Here is a 16,041-nt window from a genome sequence, read left to right as displayed (position 1 = left end):
TTTTTTTTTTTTATCGGAACTCAAAACGCATATGGCGGACTAACGTTTTCCGTCACTTAGAGTCGTTTTCTATATCTTTGCAATACCAAGGAAAAACGTCATTGAGAAGACAGGAATCGGCTTGTTCTACTTGGTGTTGACCGACGGATCTGTCTTTTCTTGCCACACATCCGCCCCTAAAGAGTGGCAGAAGATCAGCATCAAAATCAACACTTGATTTAATCTTCTGCCACTCTTTGAAAGTAATTTTGGATATCATTGCAATACCGTAGCGTATAATTAAAATGAACATTACTAACGATTGTAGCGGACAGTCTTGGAATTTATTTTGCTTGTAGAGAACTAGTGGACCCACACTTTTCGACAACATCACTCTCAGGAAATTGCGTGTTTCATGGCAATGTCAAGCGAAGGAATAAAACGCTATTCAAAGGAGAAGATCCATGCCCCCCACGATGCTGCTGAGGAAAGAGCCATGGAAGAAAATACATCAAAATATGGCAGAAAATGCGCCATTTTAGTTTAATTTGGACATTTATGTTGGGCAGACGAAGACAATTACGTTGAGCATGAGCGACAAGCATGCGGTTTGAACTGCCTGACCCGTGCTTCATTACACCCACGTAAATCTACTACAGATTTACATGAAAGTTGTAGGCGATCGTGCATTTTTTGGCGCCTGTTGATTTAAATTTCTGAACCTGTTAATTATACGAACAGTTATGCAGAGGAGAAAACATCTACCACTGACACTTGTGGGCCCGCTACGCGAACCGCCCCCACTTCGCTTATTTGGATCTATTGGGAAATTGAGAAAGTGACACGACTTTCTGTAGCGGAAACTCTTTATTTCTGAGACTTTCTGAGAATTAAATTGACTATCTGTACATTTTTTGCCGACATCCCATCTGACGTGTTGTCTATGGTAGCAGTGTAACCAGTACACATAGGTTATAACTATGTCCCGACAAAAGTGTTTTTCTTCCACTGAATTTCTGATTCACGATTCGTAGAAGCATTCGTTGTTGACAGCTTAAATATGTGAAGAATGTTAACTTTACATGAAGTCTCGCTGTATGGCAGGCGAAACGTCGGAGAAACAATAAAGTACGTTAATTTTTGCCAGAATATCAGTTCTACTGCGAATTGATAACTCTGCAATAATCTACATACGATTGTGCGTTCTGTGCCACTGCACTAGCTGTATGTTGGTCCAGCCTAGACAAAATTGCCCTTAAACTTGAACATCGACGTCTCAATACGCAGCAACAATGGATGCTGTCGAATGTCAAGGGAAGATCGCCCATCCACAACAACGCTCATCTCGCGATCTCAGCTGTTATATATCGACCACAAATTAGATCTAAATGGTGTTTTGATTTAAACAAATTGTATCCAATTTTTATCGGTTTTATGTTGAAGCTATACTTGAAAAATACCAATATAGCGATGAATGCGAAATTCACATACGAAAATATTCATGGCTATATTCGTCCACTTCCGTGACAGTCTTTTTTATTGAGCTGCTAAATGCTAACATAGGACCACTGTTTTGTAATTGTTCTTGTTCTCTTTGGTGACTCTCAGGCCAGGTTAATATCCAAGCAAGACTTCCACTTTGTGGTGACTATGTAGTCGACGTCAACCACTGGGTACCAAACTAGTGACACCCCGTCGGAGACAGCAATTTGTTGGTCCTCACACCGAAACCGTAATACCTAGTTTATTGAATAAATGCAAGTCCAATCGAAACAGTGTAAATATAAAAATAGAGATTAGAAGAATACGGACACATTGTTATTATACAGTGGGACACGAGTATCGACACTCTAACAGTCAACGCTTATTTTCTATATAAATCCAACGCTTTGGACGGGAGAATAAACATGTAGTAGTTAGTAGCACACTTTTTCTAGGTCCACTTATAAAGAGCCGGCCTTGCTGACGTCACTAAAATAAGGATCGTTTAGTTGGCATTTTTGTTCTCAGAATTATATCAGTTAATAGCGTTCCACCCTTGACGACGAAATGGCCAAAATGTCGATACATGCGTCACTGGTACGCACAACCTAATACACCACAAAATGTTACACTTGCTTGAGTCTGGAGTGGGAACCGCTCGTAGACCGTAAAAAATCTTCAGACGAGGAAACAACATTTTAAATTGTAAGTGATCTTTGAAATTCCAACTCTAATAAAGCATTGTGCCAACACGTTGCGCAATCCGTTCATATACTGACAATATCGAATAACGCGGAGCATGCATAGCACTAATGTGTTGTAACTTGTCAGTTTCTGATGCCTTTATCCTGGATTCGAAGGTTCTTTACTTGTTTCAAGTAGAACCAAAACTTCTTAATGCGTCAAGGAAAACGTGCTTCGTCTGCTCGCTCATTTCATTGTAAAGTGCAACGTCCTCCTGTTTGCTGTGGAGTGTTCTTTCTAGCGCCTCCTTCAGGGCGTGGTTTTCATCAACCTTTGTGGTATAAAAATGTGTTGAAATGGCGCCATGCCTTAGCGGCGACATTCGCGACTCGAGTGCAAGCATAAATGTGTTGGGAGGCCTCGCCCCCTAAAAAGGATTCTGGTGTAATAACCGATGAAAAGAGGCATTTTGTGCTCAAATGTACATAAAGTACTTTCACTACTTAAAAGAAGGCCTCCATACAACCTGTTTCCAATTTAAATCTGCAAAGTTTCTATGTGTACTATAATATTTTACATACATTAAATGCGTCAAAAATCCCTTTTGTATAAGGATCAGCTATTTCATTTTTCAAATTCTAGCAAAATACACCAGATTATAACAAACAACTTCACCAACGTATTAGTGATCATCCAAACCCGATGTGAATTTGCGTAGAAAAAATGTTTTTATTTTTTTATTTTATTAACTTGTCGGGCAAGAAGGAATAGTTTGTAGTTGCACAACATTGCCAATACCTGTATAGCGAGTTGAGAGCGCAGTGAATCAACACTGTCGAAACATTCTCCGCGAGACGTTCCACCACCGTCTGTAACAACAATTCGCGGTGCATTAGTTTGTGTGAAAACTGCGGGTTTTAGAGATTAAGTTTCGCGCGGGTGGCCCCAATACAGTATTACAGGGTGCCTAAAATTGCGTGCCACTTTTTATTTGTCTCCTATGATAGATTGTCTGACAGACAGGAAACGTTGACTTTCGATCCACTGGTCCTAAACCATACATCTACCGACACGCCCTCAAAGCAAAGTTTAAATTCATCCTTGAATTCACATCGTTTCACGGCGTTTGTTACGCTGATAGGAACCTGGAATAGCATTTTTTTCACAGCACATTTCCTAGACTGTTTAAACCCGCTACGCATTCCAAAGAAAATTGGATTATTATTGGTTTTAGGAGTAATTATTATGGGACAGTTCCACCGACAAGATTCAGCGATTTAAACGTCTTCCAATGACGATCGTTACCAACAAATAGTTTATTCTCGCAGACAGAAGCAGATACTGTTTCGGACCGTTAGGTATCATCTGTGTAGCTGGTAACTGTGCAGGGTTATGAACTAGCCGGCAAACGTACAGGCACAGTAAATTATCCCACTTAGTTGACAGCAGCGGCGTATAAGCCAAAAAAATATCGGAACGATCCAATCCAAATGTATACTGGGTGACATCCTTACTAAAGCAAATAAATTTACTAAATTTAAGTTTTCCGGATAACCATTAGTCACTGTAATAACCACTGTCGTGTTTGGGCAAAAAATAAACCAATGAATGAATGAATTTGTGACGCATCAGTCGTCAGATTCTATCGAGAACGCCGTGACGGCAAGAAATATTTTCCCGGAGCGTTACTCAAAATATAGCTTTGCTCTAAGGATTGCTGATATTTTTAGACGGGTGTCGCGTCAAAACATATGATTGATATACAGTTTTCCCGTAATGAGTCACTGCGGTGCGACAGAAATATGCTCGACTTGCAGCCGAGGTTTCACACGCTGGGTTGGGAGCCAATACACTGTGGAAAACCCAGAACAAACATTGTTATGTACACAGAACATAGGTGCAGACAGGAAGATTGGATAGAGTCGAACAGAGTTTGGCATACCTGCACGAAATTATAGAAGCAATTCGACTACGTTTTGAAGCGGCATTTTGAGCAAAATAAACTGATTTCCGAAAGAAATGCTTTTTAAGTATAACCGTGGCAAACTTACCATGAAGGCCTAAACTGGCTTAAAAATGGACAAATGGCGTTTTAATAAGTATGGTTTACATTTGTGTACATTGCAATACGGAAAAAGAGCATTTATATTTTGTCGTCAAGAGGTAACCACCAAAAACTTTTACTGATTCTAAATTACAGTCACAGTGTAATATGGGAAAATTTAAATATAGGCAAAAACGTTGCGGCAAAACAACCCGCTCTTTTAACTGTGCTTGTGTCTAAACACAGGTAATTTGATGCCAACAAAGCAGTAAGCAGCTTCCTTGCATGGTTATTAACAACAGGTGTGGTTACGGCTTGTTAAACATACCTGTCATATGGCCGCTTGCATCCAACTGCTGTTGCAAAGTTGCATTCTTCTTCTGTTCGGCGTGGAGGTTACTTCTGGTCGTTTCAGCTCGCGAGATGGCTTCTTGCAACCTACGCAAATAGCAACACTTCAGGTGTGCTGTCACTCTAACTCTTGTCGCATTTTCAAGTTAGTAAAGGTAGAATTACAACAGATGAAAACAACAAAATGGCGCTCATCGATTGAAGTATTTCATACAAACTGCTGTGAATTGAAATACAATAATACATCACCTGAACAAAAAAACTTCGTTTGCTACCTAGGGTTAACGCAGAGGTCGGCACCCCCACGAATGTAGCCTTTTCACCCTCTATAATCGCTCCATGGAGCAGCAAGCTCGTTCGAAAAACGAACAACGATGCATTTGAAATTTGAGACAGTTTTGGTTGAACGATAATCTCATGTAATTTCCTTATTTGGGACGCAATTACCGCTGAGAAATCCAGTTTACATCGCAAACGACTCCGTGGAGCTTTATTTTCTGTTTAAACCAATTATGTGGAAGAAAAATGTTGTAACTATTAAATGGATTCAAATATACGATGTAAAACTCAGTGTCTTTCACCGGATTCAACGTTGTTTTTAATACCAGGGCGTAGTTTACATTTGCACCGGCCTGTATTGCTACAAAACAGTAAACGGTATTGGCAACGTTCAAAACGTGATTGTGGTTGAGAACAAAACACACAGACCATGTTACTCACTAACCGCAAAGGGCAGAAGAATACGCCGCTTCTTTATGGGTCTAATTACAAGCTAATACCACTGTATTTGTGCATAAGAACTGATAGAGATCAAGCGTTGTCGGTTGCGTGTGACGTCGCGCTTTACCGAGAATACCGATGACATATGTCCACAAATCACGTATGGTTTGCCAACTATCAAGTATTCCAGTGCAAGTTAAACGTGCGTTCGTGCGGGTACAGTGGTCATGGAGTAGTCTTCTCCAAAGGATCACTCGTCATCTCGTCAATTTATTACAGGGTATTTGGCTGCCTAACCTTTTTATGCTGACACGAAAGAACGTGGTTAATACTAGGAAACGGAATTCGGGGAAATGAGGTTTGTTGTTACGATAGGTTTGATTTTCTACGGCCCAAATTCGCCACACTCACAGTGACATGTTTATTTTTTACTGCAATAAGAATTGTTAAATTAGGCTTGGTTTTGTATTAAACTTGTTTTAATATTTTTAAAATATCCACCAGTTTATTTTCGAAAAGTTGCGTAAAAGGGGTTAATTGGAGAAACTGTCACCAAAAAAGCCAAATTTTTCAAAATATAACAAATCAGATAAATGAGTGGTTGTATTAAGAAAATCTCATGATTGATTTGCAAAGGCCTAGTCAAGGATGTAATAACTTCTAAATTGAATCCTGTGACGTGTGTTCCATTAGGTAACTGGGCAACTGGTAAACATATTTCACCTAAGTTTGTGGGCAACATCAGTATCGCTTATTCAAAGTCAGATAAATGTCGGCAATTATGCTGGATGAAAAACATTTTCGTAACGATTTTTTTTAAAGTGACATCGTTGTATCTCTATTTTGACCACGCCAGAAGAAAACAATTTACTGTTCCGTTGTGAGTTGTCTTTAAAGCAAAACAAATTGAACCCTATAGCACTGAACCGAAACATTAGGGGATTGCGGATAGCTGAAGCTAATAAAATAACCCCAATATGTACGCACATATCACCTACCTTTTATTAAGAATCGCCACAAGTTCGGCGAGTTTTTGTCGTTCGATCTCCGAAGCCTTGAACAGAGCTTCGATTTCAGCAACTTTGCGGCGCAAGTCGACAATTTGGGGATCGTTCGATTTCACTTCGCTGTTGAATGGAATCAAAGTGCAAAATCAGCAACTTATTATTATTACTGGAGCACTGTTTCGAACATTTTTCACACGAGCTTTCGCGAGGTTAATCTCGCTTCATCAGGTGCTGCAAAGGGCGTGAAAGCTCGTGCGAATAAAGTTTTCAAACAGTCAGTCTGTCCAAACCAGTGCACAAGCGATTACTAAAAGTTGAGACTGACACAGCGTATTGAAGAAAATAAAATCGTAGTAAGTAGTAAAGTAGTAACGATTTAAAATCGTCCATAACTGAGTCGTATGTTGTTTCCACCAAAAATTCAACTTTGCGCAACACATATAACATCATACTGTTTTTAAATTACCTGGTACTCTTGCTCTGTGCAGTCGGCTGTAAAACAAAACACAGGATATATGAGAAGCAGTTACAGAGACCTTTGCAGCCATTTTAATTTCGGTGACTTCGGTCAAGTCGTGCAAAAACAACATCATCGAAGGATTGTTTTCCAAGGGTAATTGTTCATTTAAATTATAGAACATAGGATATAGCTTGCGGTATAACTTCTAACCCAAAGTCATGTCCAGGAAGGAAAAGCGTACAAAGCCCAATGGCATGCTAAGAAAACAAAGAAAAGCTTCAGTTCTACGTTATTGCCTGCTGTCTCTCCGATTGTAATAAAACCCTGTTTTTGACGCGTCACACCGCAGCTGGCAAGCCCGTGGTTCCCAACCTGTTTGTGGTCGTGCACCCATTCATTATAATCATTCGCGGACCGCTACGCACTGTTTGCGTAAGTTCTTGCGGCGAAAAAAGTTGTACAAGTGAAGTACTATACTACTGATGCTGCCAGGCATGTTTTGTTGCTGCAATATACCGCTCTTCTTTTCTTTGAATAAGGTGAAACGAATGGAAATGGACCAGGCACGTAATTTTTTTCATAAATGAACAAGAAACAACCACGCGGAAAGCGGAAAGAGAACAAAGTATGTGTAAATACGAATAATATTACCCCGCAAACCCGCATGGCCTCGGTTCGACCTACTTGTCGATCTTATCAGTGCAACCTCGGTGACTTACAACTATCCAAAAGCCCGACTTGGTGAAAGAGGAGTCACGTCTCAAATGCAGTTGACCTTGGCGTTGAATTCATTCAACAAAAAACGGAGAAATTTTTAAAACTGTCTGATGTTCCCAGGCGTTTATATAACCATCAGCACGAACGGTTAAAAACACGCCAATCTTTCCACATTTTCGCTTTCAAACGACTTGCAGACTCAATGAGCGGCCAGTCCAGTACTCCAGCTGTTTATGTGCATTGGCGACGGCTCGAGACCCGTAAAATGCTATAGCCGTGACCCGCACACAAAATAATAGTAGTGTTTCATGCTGGCGTGCTTCGAAAATCGTGTCAGACGGCCGCAGGTTCAGCTTAGTGCCGAGAATACAATATCGGGTAACTCTTAAATAAATAGGTGACAATTATTACCTGAGCCGCCGGTGGTGAGAATACAGCCAGTGGCTTAAATTTGGTGTCATTATCGTTGTCTGGTTCGCCTGATTTCTGAAAAAAGAAAAAATTACGATTGCAGGATTTTCAACGCATCTGAGCTACGACCGTTTCACAATTTGCAATATTAAAGTCCTATTTTCAAACAGACTGCATAAGAACAATCCAAATTTCCTCATATGCATGTGGTTTTCTGCTGTCGGCGAAGTTTGCGCTGCATTTAATTGCTCACGTCTCTCTTCTGTGTTTACAATTAATGTGCAACAACCGAAGAAAAATCGTGCATGTGGTAGTTTAATTCAGTGGTGCCAAACTGTGCGTCTCGATGACCTAGCGCGCTTTGTTAGGTTTCCAAGGGCACGACAAGCGATTTTAACAAAGAATTGTGTTTCGTGTTTTTTCTTTTGCAAAAAATACACACAAAAACTTAAAACAATTTCAGTCGGCTTTGTGACTAAGTTTCATGCAAAGGAAATAATCGTACTGATAGATTTATGTATGTGCGTCGTTGAGCTCCATAAATCTTTCCAAATGCGTCACACACGAAAATGTTTGGGAACCACTGGTTTAAATAGCGAGCATTAAAATCTCAATGTAATTAAAATTCAAGCTGATAAGAAACTCTTTGTTTCGTGGAAATTGTTAAACTGGGGTTTATATCGGAATACACAATTTCCTATGCACGCATCACAAACGAAGGCTAAAAAATCTAAGATTTAAGCTGAAAAATACAAGTCATAAACTTTGACATCTATATCAAAAGAGGCAATTAACGGACCCTTGGAGTCTTCATTTGTGATGTGTGTGTTGTGTATGCCGGTGACTACAAGTTACGTTTTAATGTGCCGGAAGAACAGACTATCAAAATAAAAAAAAATTAACTGAACCTGTTTGAATATATTCAACATATTAAATTTACTGAATATATTTGATAGTGAGTATGCATATAGAGCGGCGGCTGCCAGCCTGCGTACTGTTGAAAAAAATGTCAAATTTTTAATTTTAACTGTCAAATACTCGCGGAAAAGTGCAACAATTTAAACGGTATAAATTTACATTTAACCCTGTAGATAATCACGTGCCTCTACTGGGAATAACAACCTATATCTTACCTGAATCAGTTTCTCCTCAAGTTCCGCGACACGCTTCTCGCTTTCACCGAGAAGTTGTTTTAAATGATTAAGCTGGGTGGATTCTTGCTGCTGTCGCTCATAGTGAACCTTCATTGTCTGCAATTAAAACAGTGCTTACAGTTATGTTACAATTTTCTATAGGGCATTTCGTAAGCAATAGAGCCAAAGTTGTTTTATAATTAGCTGCAGACAGGGCCACTGTTTCAACATAATATAGATGCAGCTATGGTGTAACGATCTTGTCTGGTGAATAGCCAAGGAGTTCACTTATATTTACGAATTTGTATTCCATTCTTGTTCTTAAATGGACAGGTACCAACGTGCATGGCAGGCGAAACGTTGATAAACTAAAGTATGAGTTTCTTTGCTATAGAAATTGACATCAACACATTTGCAGAAATACCATCAGTTGCGGTTTCCATGGTGAACATATAATTTTAGAGGAAATATTCTCTGCTGTAGGCGAATGAATTATGATGGCCAACTTCATCACTCCTATTTCAATTTTTGTGTACTTAACGCCGCACAATTGTCGCAAAACCTCATTTAAATTCGATCACTGTTTGGCAGAAATCGAATCACGGGCACTTTGGTTGCGAAAAGTACGTTCCCATTTCTTTGTGGTCTTTAGCAAGGTCGTAATTTCACGCCCGACAAGCAAATGACATGAATTTGTGTCATTCTGTGGCGCCAAATTTTGCAAAAACAATTTGCAGATATGTAGAAGACCTAAACTTCAGCGTGGAAAGGTGCTGTGGGAGCTACGCCGACTTCGCTATTAATTCACTGTGCGCACAATGTTTGTATAACAACGAAAATAGGAGATTCTAATATATGGGGAGAAGTGACGAAATATAAAGAATTCGCGAAATGGTGTTTATTGATGTGTATGCCGCGACAGGCTATAACTGATACAAAAACGAGACAAGCATACAAGAATACAGCGTGAAGAGACGCCCTGGAATATGGCGGGGCGGTCCACCAAGCTTACACAGCACGTGGGGAGTCGTTGCTTAGTCCCCCAAGAACTCTGTGCCCTTCCCGTCCTTGTGCAATTTCCTCGGGGTTTTCGCCAACACAAGAATATATGTATTTTAATACGCACGTCCATTGGACTTCTGGGACAGGTGAAACCTCTGTTTTCTTGTTTAATTTCCCCGTGCGGGTTCTTCTACTCAGCAATTCCCATAACCGTTAAATATATATGGTTCCATGAGGTACTATCTGGTTTTCGGCAAATTCTGAGCGGTATGTTCGATAAGCTTCCAAGGAAGAAGCAACAAGGGACAATTGTCTTATCTCTTTTCAGCTGAACTTAAAAAAGTTGAAAGCTCCTTGAAGTCGTTGCAGACGAAATCAAACTAATTTTTTTTCCCAGTGGTAAATTTAGTCCTTTGTTCAGAAAACGATGTAGGAATGGCAAACTCGTACACACAGTGCATGTATATAGAATATATGGGTTTTTGTGTGGGAAGTGAATATAGTACCATAAGCTAACAATAAACAGGTCAATAATACCCAACCTTTCGTTCATCTTGACTCTGCTCTCTCTGGTTTGCCGCATTTCGCTCCATCAACTTCTGCAAACGATCCTGTTGCTTGGTTAAGGTGGTGATGAGTTCGTTGTCATGGCTACCTTTGTCCGTTAAAACTCCAATCTGGTTTCAAATGGTTAAGCCTTACTGGTGTCAAAGTATTTTGTTATGTGTGATTATATGTAGATCTTGGCTGCGACCAAAGCAATGGTGATAGGCAAATTAGAGTTATTTTAGGCCTTTCACTTGGACATACAAGAATATGGTGGCACAATTCAATGCTGCGTAATAGTCGCCTACCTGGGCTTTCAAAGACTTCACTTCTCCTGTGAGGATTTTAACACGAGCCTTGGAAGCCTCCCATTTTCGCTGGTAATCTGAACACTGCTCTTGAAGCTTGGACAAATCTTCCTTGAGTGTCTGAATAAGAGATTTAAATGGTTTGCGACCATTTTGAAATTAACAGCCATCTTATACCCAAATATCAGAATACAATGATAATCTTTGAAATTGACATTGAAGTTTTTTTCTGGGGCACGCAAAAAAAAGTGTTGCTCGTTGATATCGTGAGGTAAGAATATTTTCATTTTGAAAGCAAAAAAAGATTGAACTTTCACGAAAAAAGAATAAATCATTATGATTTCGTTATCAGGTGAGATTTCTTTATTAAGTTTCTTTTAAATTTCAAGAGACCTTTTTGGGACACACCAGTCGTCGAATTCTCACCGCGGCGCTACTTTCGTTAAATGTGACATTTTGGCAAATACTATAACGTGTGAACTCTGTTAGATACTTTAGGGTCAAACCCTCAAGGGTAATATCTGCGGAACCACCCGTGGCACGCAAAACGCTTTTTGTTGACTTTCTGTAAAGTGATGCCGCCCATGAGGGAACATGGGTGGTTTCGGGTAACTCGTTTTTGCTTTGATTTAAACCGATATTATTTTAGCTTCTGTAGGCCCCAATGGACCAACTAAAAACAATTATTTTCCAGGCCACTGAAAGCGGAATGTCGCATTGTGAGTGTGTGAGTTTTACCGTTTGCGCTCGGGCTATCTATTACCGGTTACTGGTGAGTGATCAGTTTCCATTTTCGTGAAATTTTCTTGCGCAAATTCCGAGTTGCAACAAATTCAAAGAAATTTGACAAAAGGATACGGACGCGCCTTTCCCGTATGTATACATAGTAACGGCTTGTCCGTCACAAGATCCTACAGGTGGGCCAGTCGGCAGGTTTAATTACACCCACACATGACTTTGTGGTGCTTCATTGATCTGCAAAATTCGAACGAGGTTGGGTGATTTATGCCGTTTCCAATTCACCGTATGTGTAGGCGTTAGCAGGGTAAAATTGAGCACCTTTAAATGCTTTTGAAATATCATTCCTTTTTAATAGGTTTTATCCGTGTTCGTGCATTTCCTCACTAGCTCATCCATTTAATATTCAATGGATGAGTCGCTGGTGACCATCACGTTTAGGAAACACGAAAACTTGGATTGCGAGACCCCTTTTCCGACTTAAAAAGTTTGCCTAGGCATTTAACGCTGTGGGTTCTGCGTTTCTACCGAATAAGAACTCCTACAACACTGTGTGTTCTAAATTATCGATTGTCATGGTATAAGTGTCATGGCACACTTCAATACGATTAAAGTTTTCAGAGAAATATTTTTCCAGTACGATTAAAGTAAACTCACGTCGTTCTGTTCCTTCCTCATCCGTTCCATGTTTTTAATTCTAATGAGATTTTTGTCTTCTTTTGGGCTGCTGGAACCTTTCACCTTCTGCTCCAAATCTCTGTGTGCATGCAGTAGTAACAAAAAAGTTCAACATTTTAATTCAAACAGTGTAATTACTAACTCGATGCATTTGTGTCGCTGGTTTTCAGAAAATGCCTAATCGAGGGTTAGATTCAGCCACAACCAGGAACCAATCTCAATAGTAAAGGTGTATATGTTGTTAAAACAGGGAACGAGTTTATGTTTTTTTAAATTAGGCGAAAGCAAATGCAATTTGTCAATTATGTGAAACTTTCAGAAAGGGACCAGTCTTAATAAATGCAATTTGTTGTTAAAAATTTTATTCTACAATCTATAATGTGAAGGTTGCTGCTATTAGCCTAATCGAGGCATGCTTGTTTAATTCTGTCCCTTTCTTAATCACACTGTTTGTTTAATTCAAACAGTGTAATTACTAACTCGATGCATTTGTGACGCTGGTTTTGAGAAAATGCCTAATCGAGGGTTAGATTCAGCCACAACCAGGAACCATTTATTGGTCTGTAGCACGGCGTAAAATTGAAGCATAAACAGACAAGTTCGCCCAGGGAGCATTTTCAATAGGTTTACTCACAGGTAATCCATTAAAACTCGCCCATTCAAATCCCCGCAAAGTTTCCAATTGACAAGCGGATTGGGAACCAGAATTAGTTCGGACACTGTGCGTACGTGCGTACGCTTTTCCGGACATAGGTTTTGATTCGACCGTGAATATGTTGACACGCACCCAAGGCAGGCTTCTTTATGTCGTATACACGTGGGCATGGGCTATAAGTGCAACCATGTGCATTCACAGGAAAATCCTTGCTAGTAATTCAGGTGGAAAAGATAGCGCAACAATGCCTTAAATTAAGCGCTCCAAAATGACCAACGAGCGCTTTAAAGACACATGCATACAGCGAAGTGTCCGTGACCCATGCCTTCAAGTGTTGCCGCCCACCTGACTTTGCCTTGCAGGGCAACCACCTGTTGTGCACGCCCTCGGAAACCTTGCGCTCCGCTGCTTAGCAGCTGTTGCAGGTTGTCTGGAGTCTCCCCAATCTCTTGACTTAGCACCTGCGATGGAATTGAATCGTGAAGAACGAGCGCTGGTACAGGAAGCAGTGTGTCGCCTGCAGTTTAGTTAGAAATGAGGAGCTTTTCCACGGCACAATTAACCACTTCAAAGTGAGCAAGGGCACAACTTAGACACTTTGTGCGAGAGCGACGATCGAATAAACTACTGGGCTATGTTTGTACAGAAACCAACACGAACACCATTTACTCACACTAATCAAACCTTAAAACATGAAATATCAAACTACCTAAAATTACGAAATTATTAGGCATTATTAGTAATATTGTAATTGTCTTCTGTTTGATTTCGTGCATATTCTCCATACTGCCACCAAGTGGTATGACATGGTATATTTTTTTTTACTCCTATGCTGCCAAACAATTTATGGTAAGTTTCACCTTCATTGCAACTTTCATTTCCTGCTTTAGAGATTGAACTTGGTTTCTATAGTCTGCTATTTTTAAGTTGGCACTGCTCAGCTGTTCTTGTAGTTCCTCATTTGACACTCGCGGAGAACCTTCAGAAGCAAATGTTAAAGAAATTGAGCCAATAACTTAATTTGATAGTGAGCTGCAGACAGGGAAACCACAAAGTGACTTGTGGTCCGTTTATCTGACATGATTATTAAAAGTAACATCATAGCTGCACTGAGGTCTAAACACTGACCCTGTCTGCAGCTCATTACAAAAAGTTAAATGTTAAAGGCACTTGAAAACTAAGCAAAATTACGTATAATAGCAATATGCTACCTGTGGGGTAGGATTGCCTATAGGGTGATTGCTTATTGTCGTCAGACTTCGGTGAGTTTTCCAACTGCACAAATAAAGAGAAAACAAGAATTTTAAACACAAAGCATTAGCATTAAAAACAGGAACAACCTGACTTTTTTGGGAAATTATATTTTTCCCTGTGGGCATCATCAGTTCTTTGATAGTAAACAACATTACCGTAAATTTATGTGGAAAACTTCACATTATAGTGTGAATATTGCCATTATGGGAGGTACAGTGATGCCAGCATGTTCTGTCTATGATTAAGGTCCAAATTCCCCCCATTATTTTTTTATGTTCCTGTTTTTTCATTTAAAATGACACAACACAATTTGAAATGGAATAACCTTCAGACTTGCCTTCATTTCCAGATCTTTGACTTTCTGCTGCAGCCGAACACATTTTGATTTTTCCGATTCCATTACAGCAGTCAATTCTCTGTTTTTCTTTGACAGGTCAACAATTTTGGTTGAGGCAGCATCACTTGCAACGCCCGCTTCTGGTATTTTTAAGACAGTTTGTTATATTATGACAAATTTAATAAAGCAACAAATGGCAGCAATTTTGAATAAGGTCAGAAATGTGTTCTATGTTGTATACTCGATCAAGTCTATATATGTGTTACTGGGGAGAGAAGTCAAAAAACATACAAGTCATTTGTAATATATGAATGATTTGTGGGATCTTTTCAGTGAACAAAGATGTAATGAAAGGAAAATGTACATTTTTCATTTAAAAAAAAGTATTTGATAGAATTTGACGAAACCTGAAAGCATTCTTTTTTCCTCTTCAAGTTTAATAAATTTCTTGCTCAGTCTTTGCACATTATACTCTTTTTCAGCCAACACCTTTCTCAAACGACCAGTTTCATCTCTTAGTTCCCTGAATACAAATACCATCTCTCTGTATATAACCTTATATGAATAAATGCAAAACAAATTATATGGAAGGATATTGACTACTCTTAGGTCATTACTTGAACCTTGAATATGAAAGTGAAAGCTTGGAAGTTGCCAATTAACATAATACAGGTAAAAGATTAAAAACAGAACAGTGTTGATTGGCAGTGCATGGTTTGTAGTTAACTGGCAACTGTCAACAACCTTATAGCTATGGCTTCCATATTCAAGATTATATCCTCCTTTTTGCATGTAATTAAATGAGACCATATCAAAAATATAATTATTTGTTGTGATTGATGATATGGTCATTATACAGCAAACCTTAGTCTGCATATTACATGAAAGTGCATCATTACTGCATGAGCTAGAAGCAGGCCTAGGAACCAGAGCAACACACCTTATTTCGTCTCTCATTGTGGCGTTTGCTGCTTCCAAGGTAACATTTAAACCTACTGTGGAACTTGACATCACATCTGACATGTTCAGTGATAAGTCATCTGAGATTCCAAAAGATGTATCTTCTACCTTCAAAAACCACATAATAATATCAAATCATCAGACTGTATTTGTGTAATGGAATGGAACACAAATGGACAACAAGTAGTAAATCGACATGGACACCAATAAAACCATATTCGTTATAAATTCAGATAATGGTAAACTTCTTTACATCGCAAATTGGAATTTTGCTTTGACGATGAAACTAAAACTATCCATTTCAAGAGGTGATGATTTAGTTTTACGATACAAAACTACACCAAATGCAATGTCTGTTAAAACAAAAGTGATATTGTATTGTTACCGGTGCTGTTTTGGGTGCTGCCTTTTGTTGTGACTTTCGTTGTTGGACCATCATTAACTTTCGTTTTTGTTCCGCCTGTAAAGCAGCAAACCTCTCCTGTAGGACGTTGTTATCCATTTAGCATCCCTAACTGTTTATTTCGATGTTTATGTTTTCAAAAATTACTCAACAGAAAAGCGTCTCTTAACTA

The 16,041-nt window shown here is 39.3% G+C and overlaps 1 protein-coding gene across 1 annotated transcript; it reads right to left on the bottom strand.

The window, feature by feature from the left end:
- Window positions 1–1,716: 1,716 nt before the first annotated feature.
- On the bottom strand, window positions 1,717–16,036 carry LOC145908286 (coiled-coil domain-containing protein 13-like). The gene is made up of 17 exons (XM_082995536.1): window positions 15,852–16,036; window positions 15,447–15,574; window positions 14,914–15,029; window positions 14,507–14,646; window positions 14,127–14,190; window positions 13,776–13,894; window positions 13,261–13,376; window positions 12,240–12,339; window positions 10,845–10,964; window positions 10,533–10,667; window positions 8,989–9,105; window positions 7,856–7,930; window positions 6,734–6,759; window positions 6,259–6,387; window positions 4,518–4,627; window positions 2,944–3,014; window positions 1,717–2,476 (listed from the first exon to the last, which is right to left on the bottom strand). Exons 1-17 carry the CDS (start codon window positions 15,966–15,968, stop codon window positions 2,336–2,338), a joined length of 1,824 nt encoding a protein of 607 aa, XP_082851662.1. The 5' UTR covers window positions 15,969–16,036; the 3' UTR covers window positions 1,717–2,335.
- Window positions 16,037–16,041: the final 5 nt, after the last annotated feature.

This window comes from Ascidia mentula, chromosome 7 (assembly GCF_947561715.1).
Source record: "Ascidia mentula chromosome 7, kaAscMent1.1, whole genome shotgun sequence".
NCBI lineage: Eukaryota > Metazoa > Chordata > Ascidiacea > Phlebobranchia > Ascidiidae > Ascidia > Ascidia mentula.
This window is presented reverse-complemented; position numbering and strand designations above follow the sequence as displayed.

Coding starts and splice junctions, on each gene's coding strand:
- LOC145908286 (XM_082995536.1), bottom strand. CDS start 15,968: ATGGATAACAACGTCCTACAGGAGAGGTTTGCTGCTTTACAGGCGGAA. Junction 13,377..13,775: donor AAATGAAAGTTGCAATGAAG/GTGAAACTTACC, acceptor ATTCCATCGCAG/GTGCTAAGTCAAGAGATTGG. Junction 10,668..10,844: donor TGAAGTCTTTGAAAGCCCAG/GTAGGCGACTAT, acceptor ATTTGAAACCAG/ATTGGAGTTTTAACGGACAA.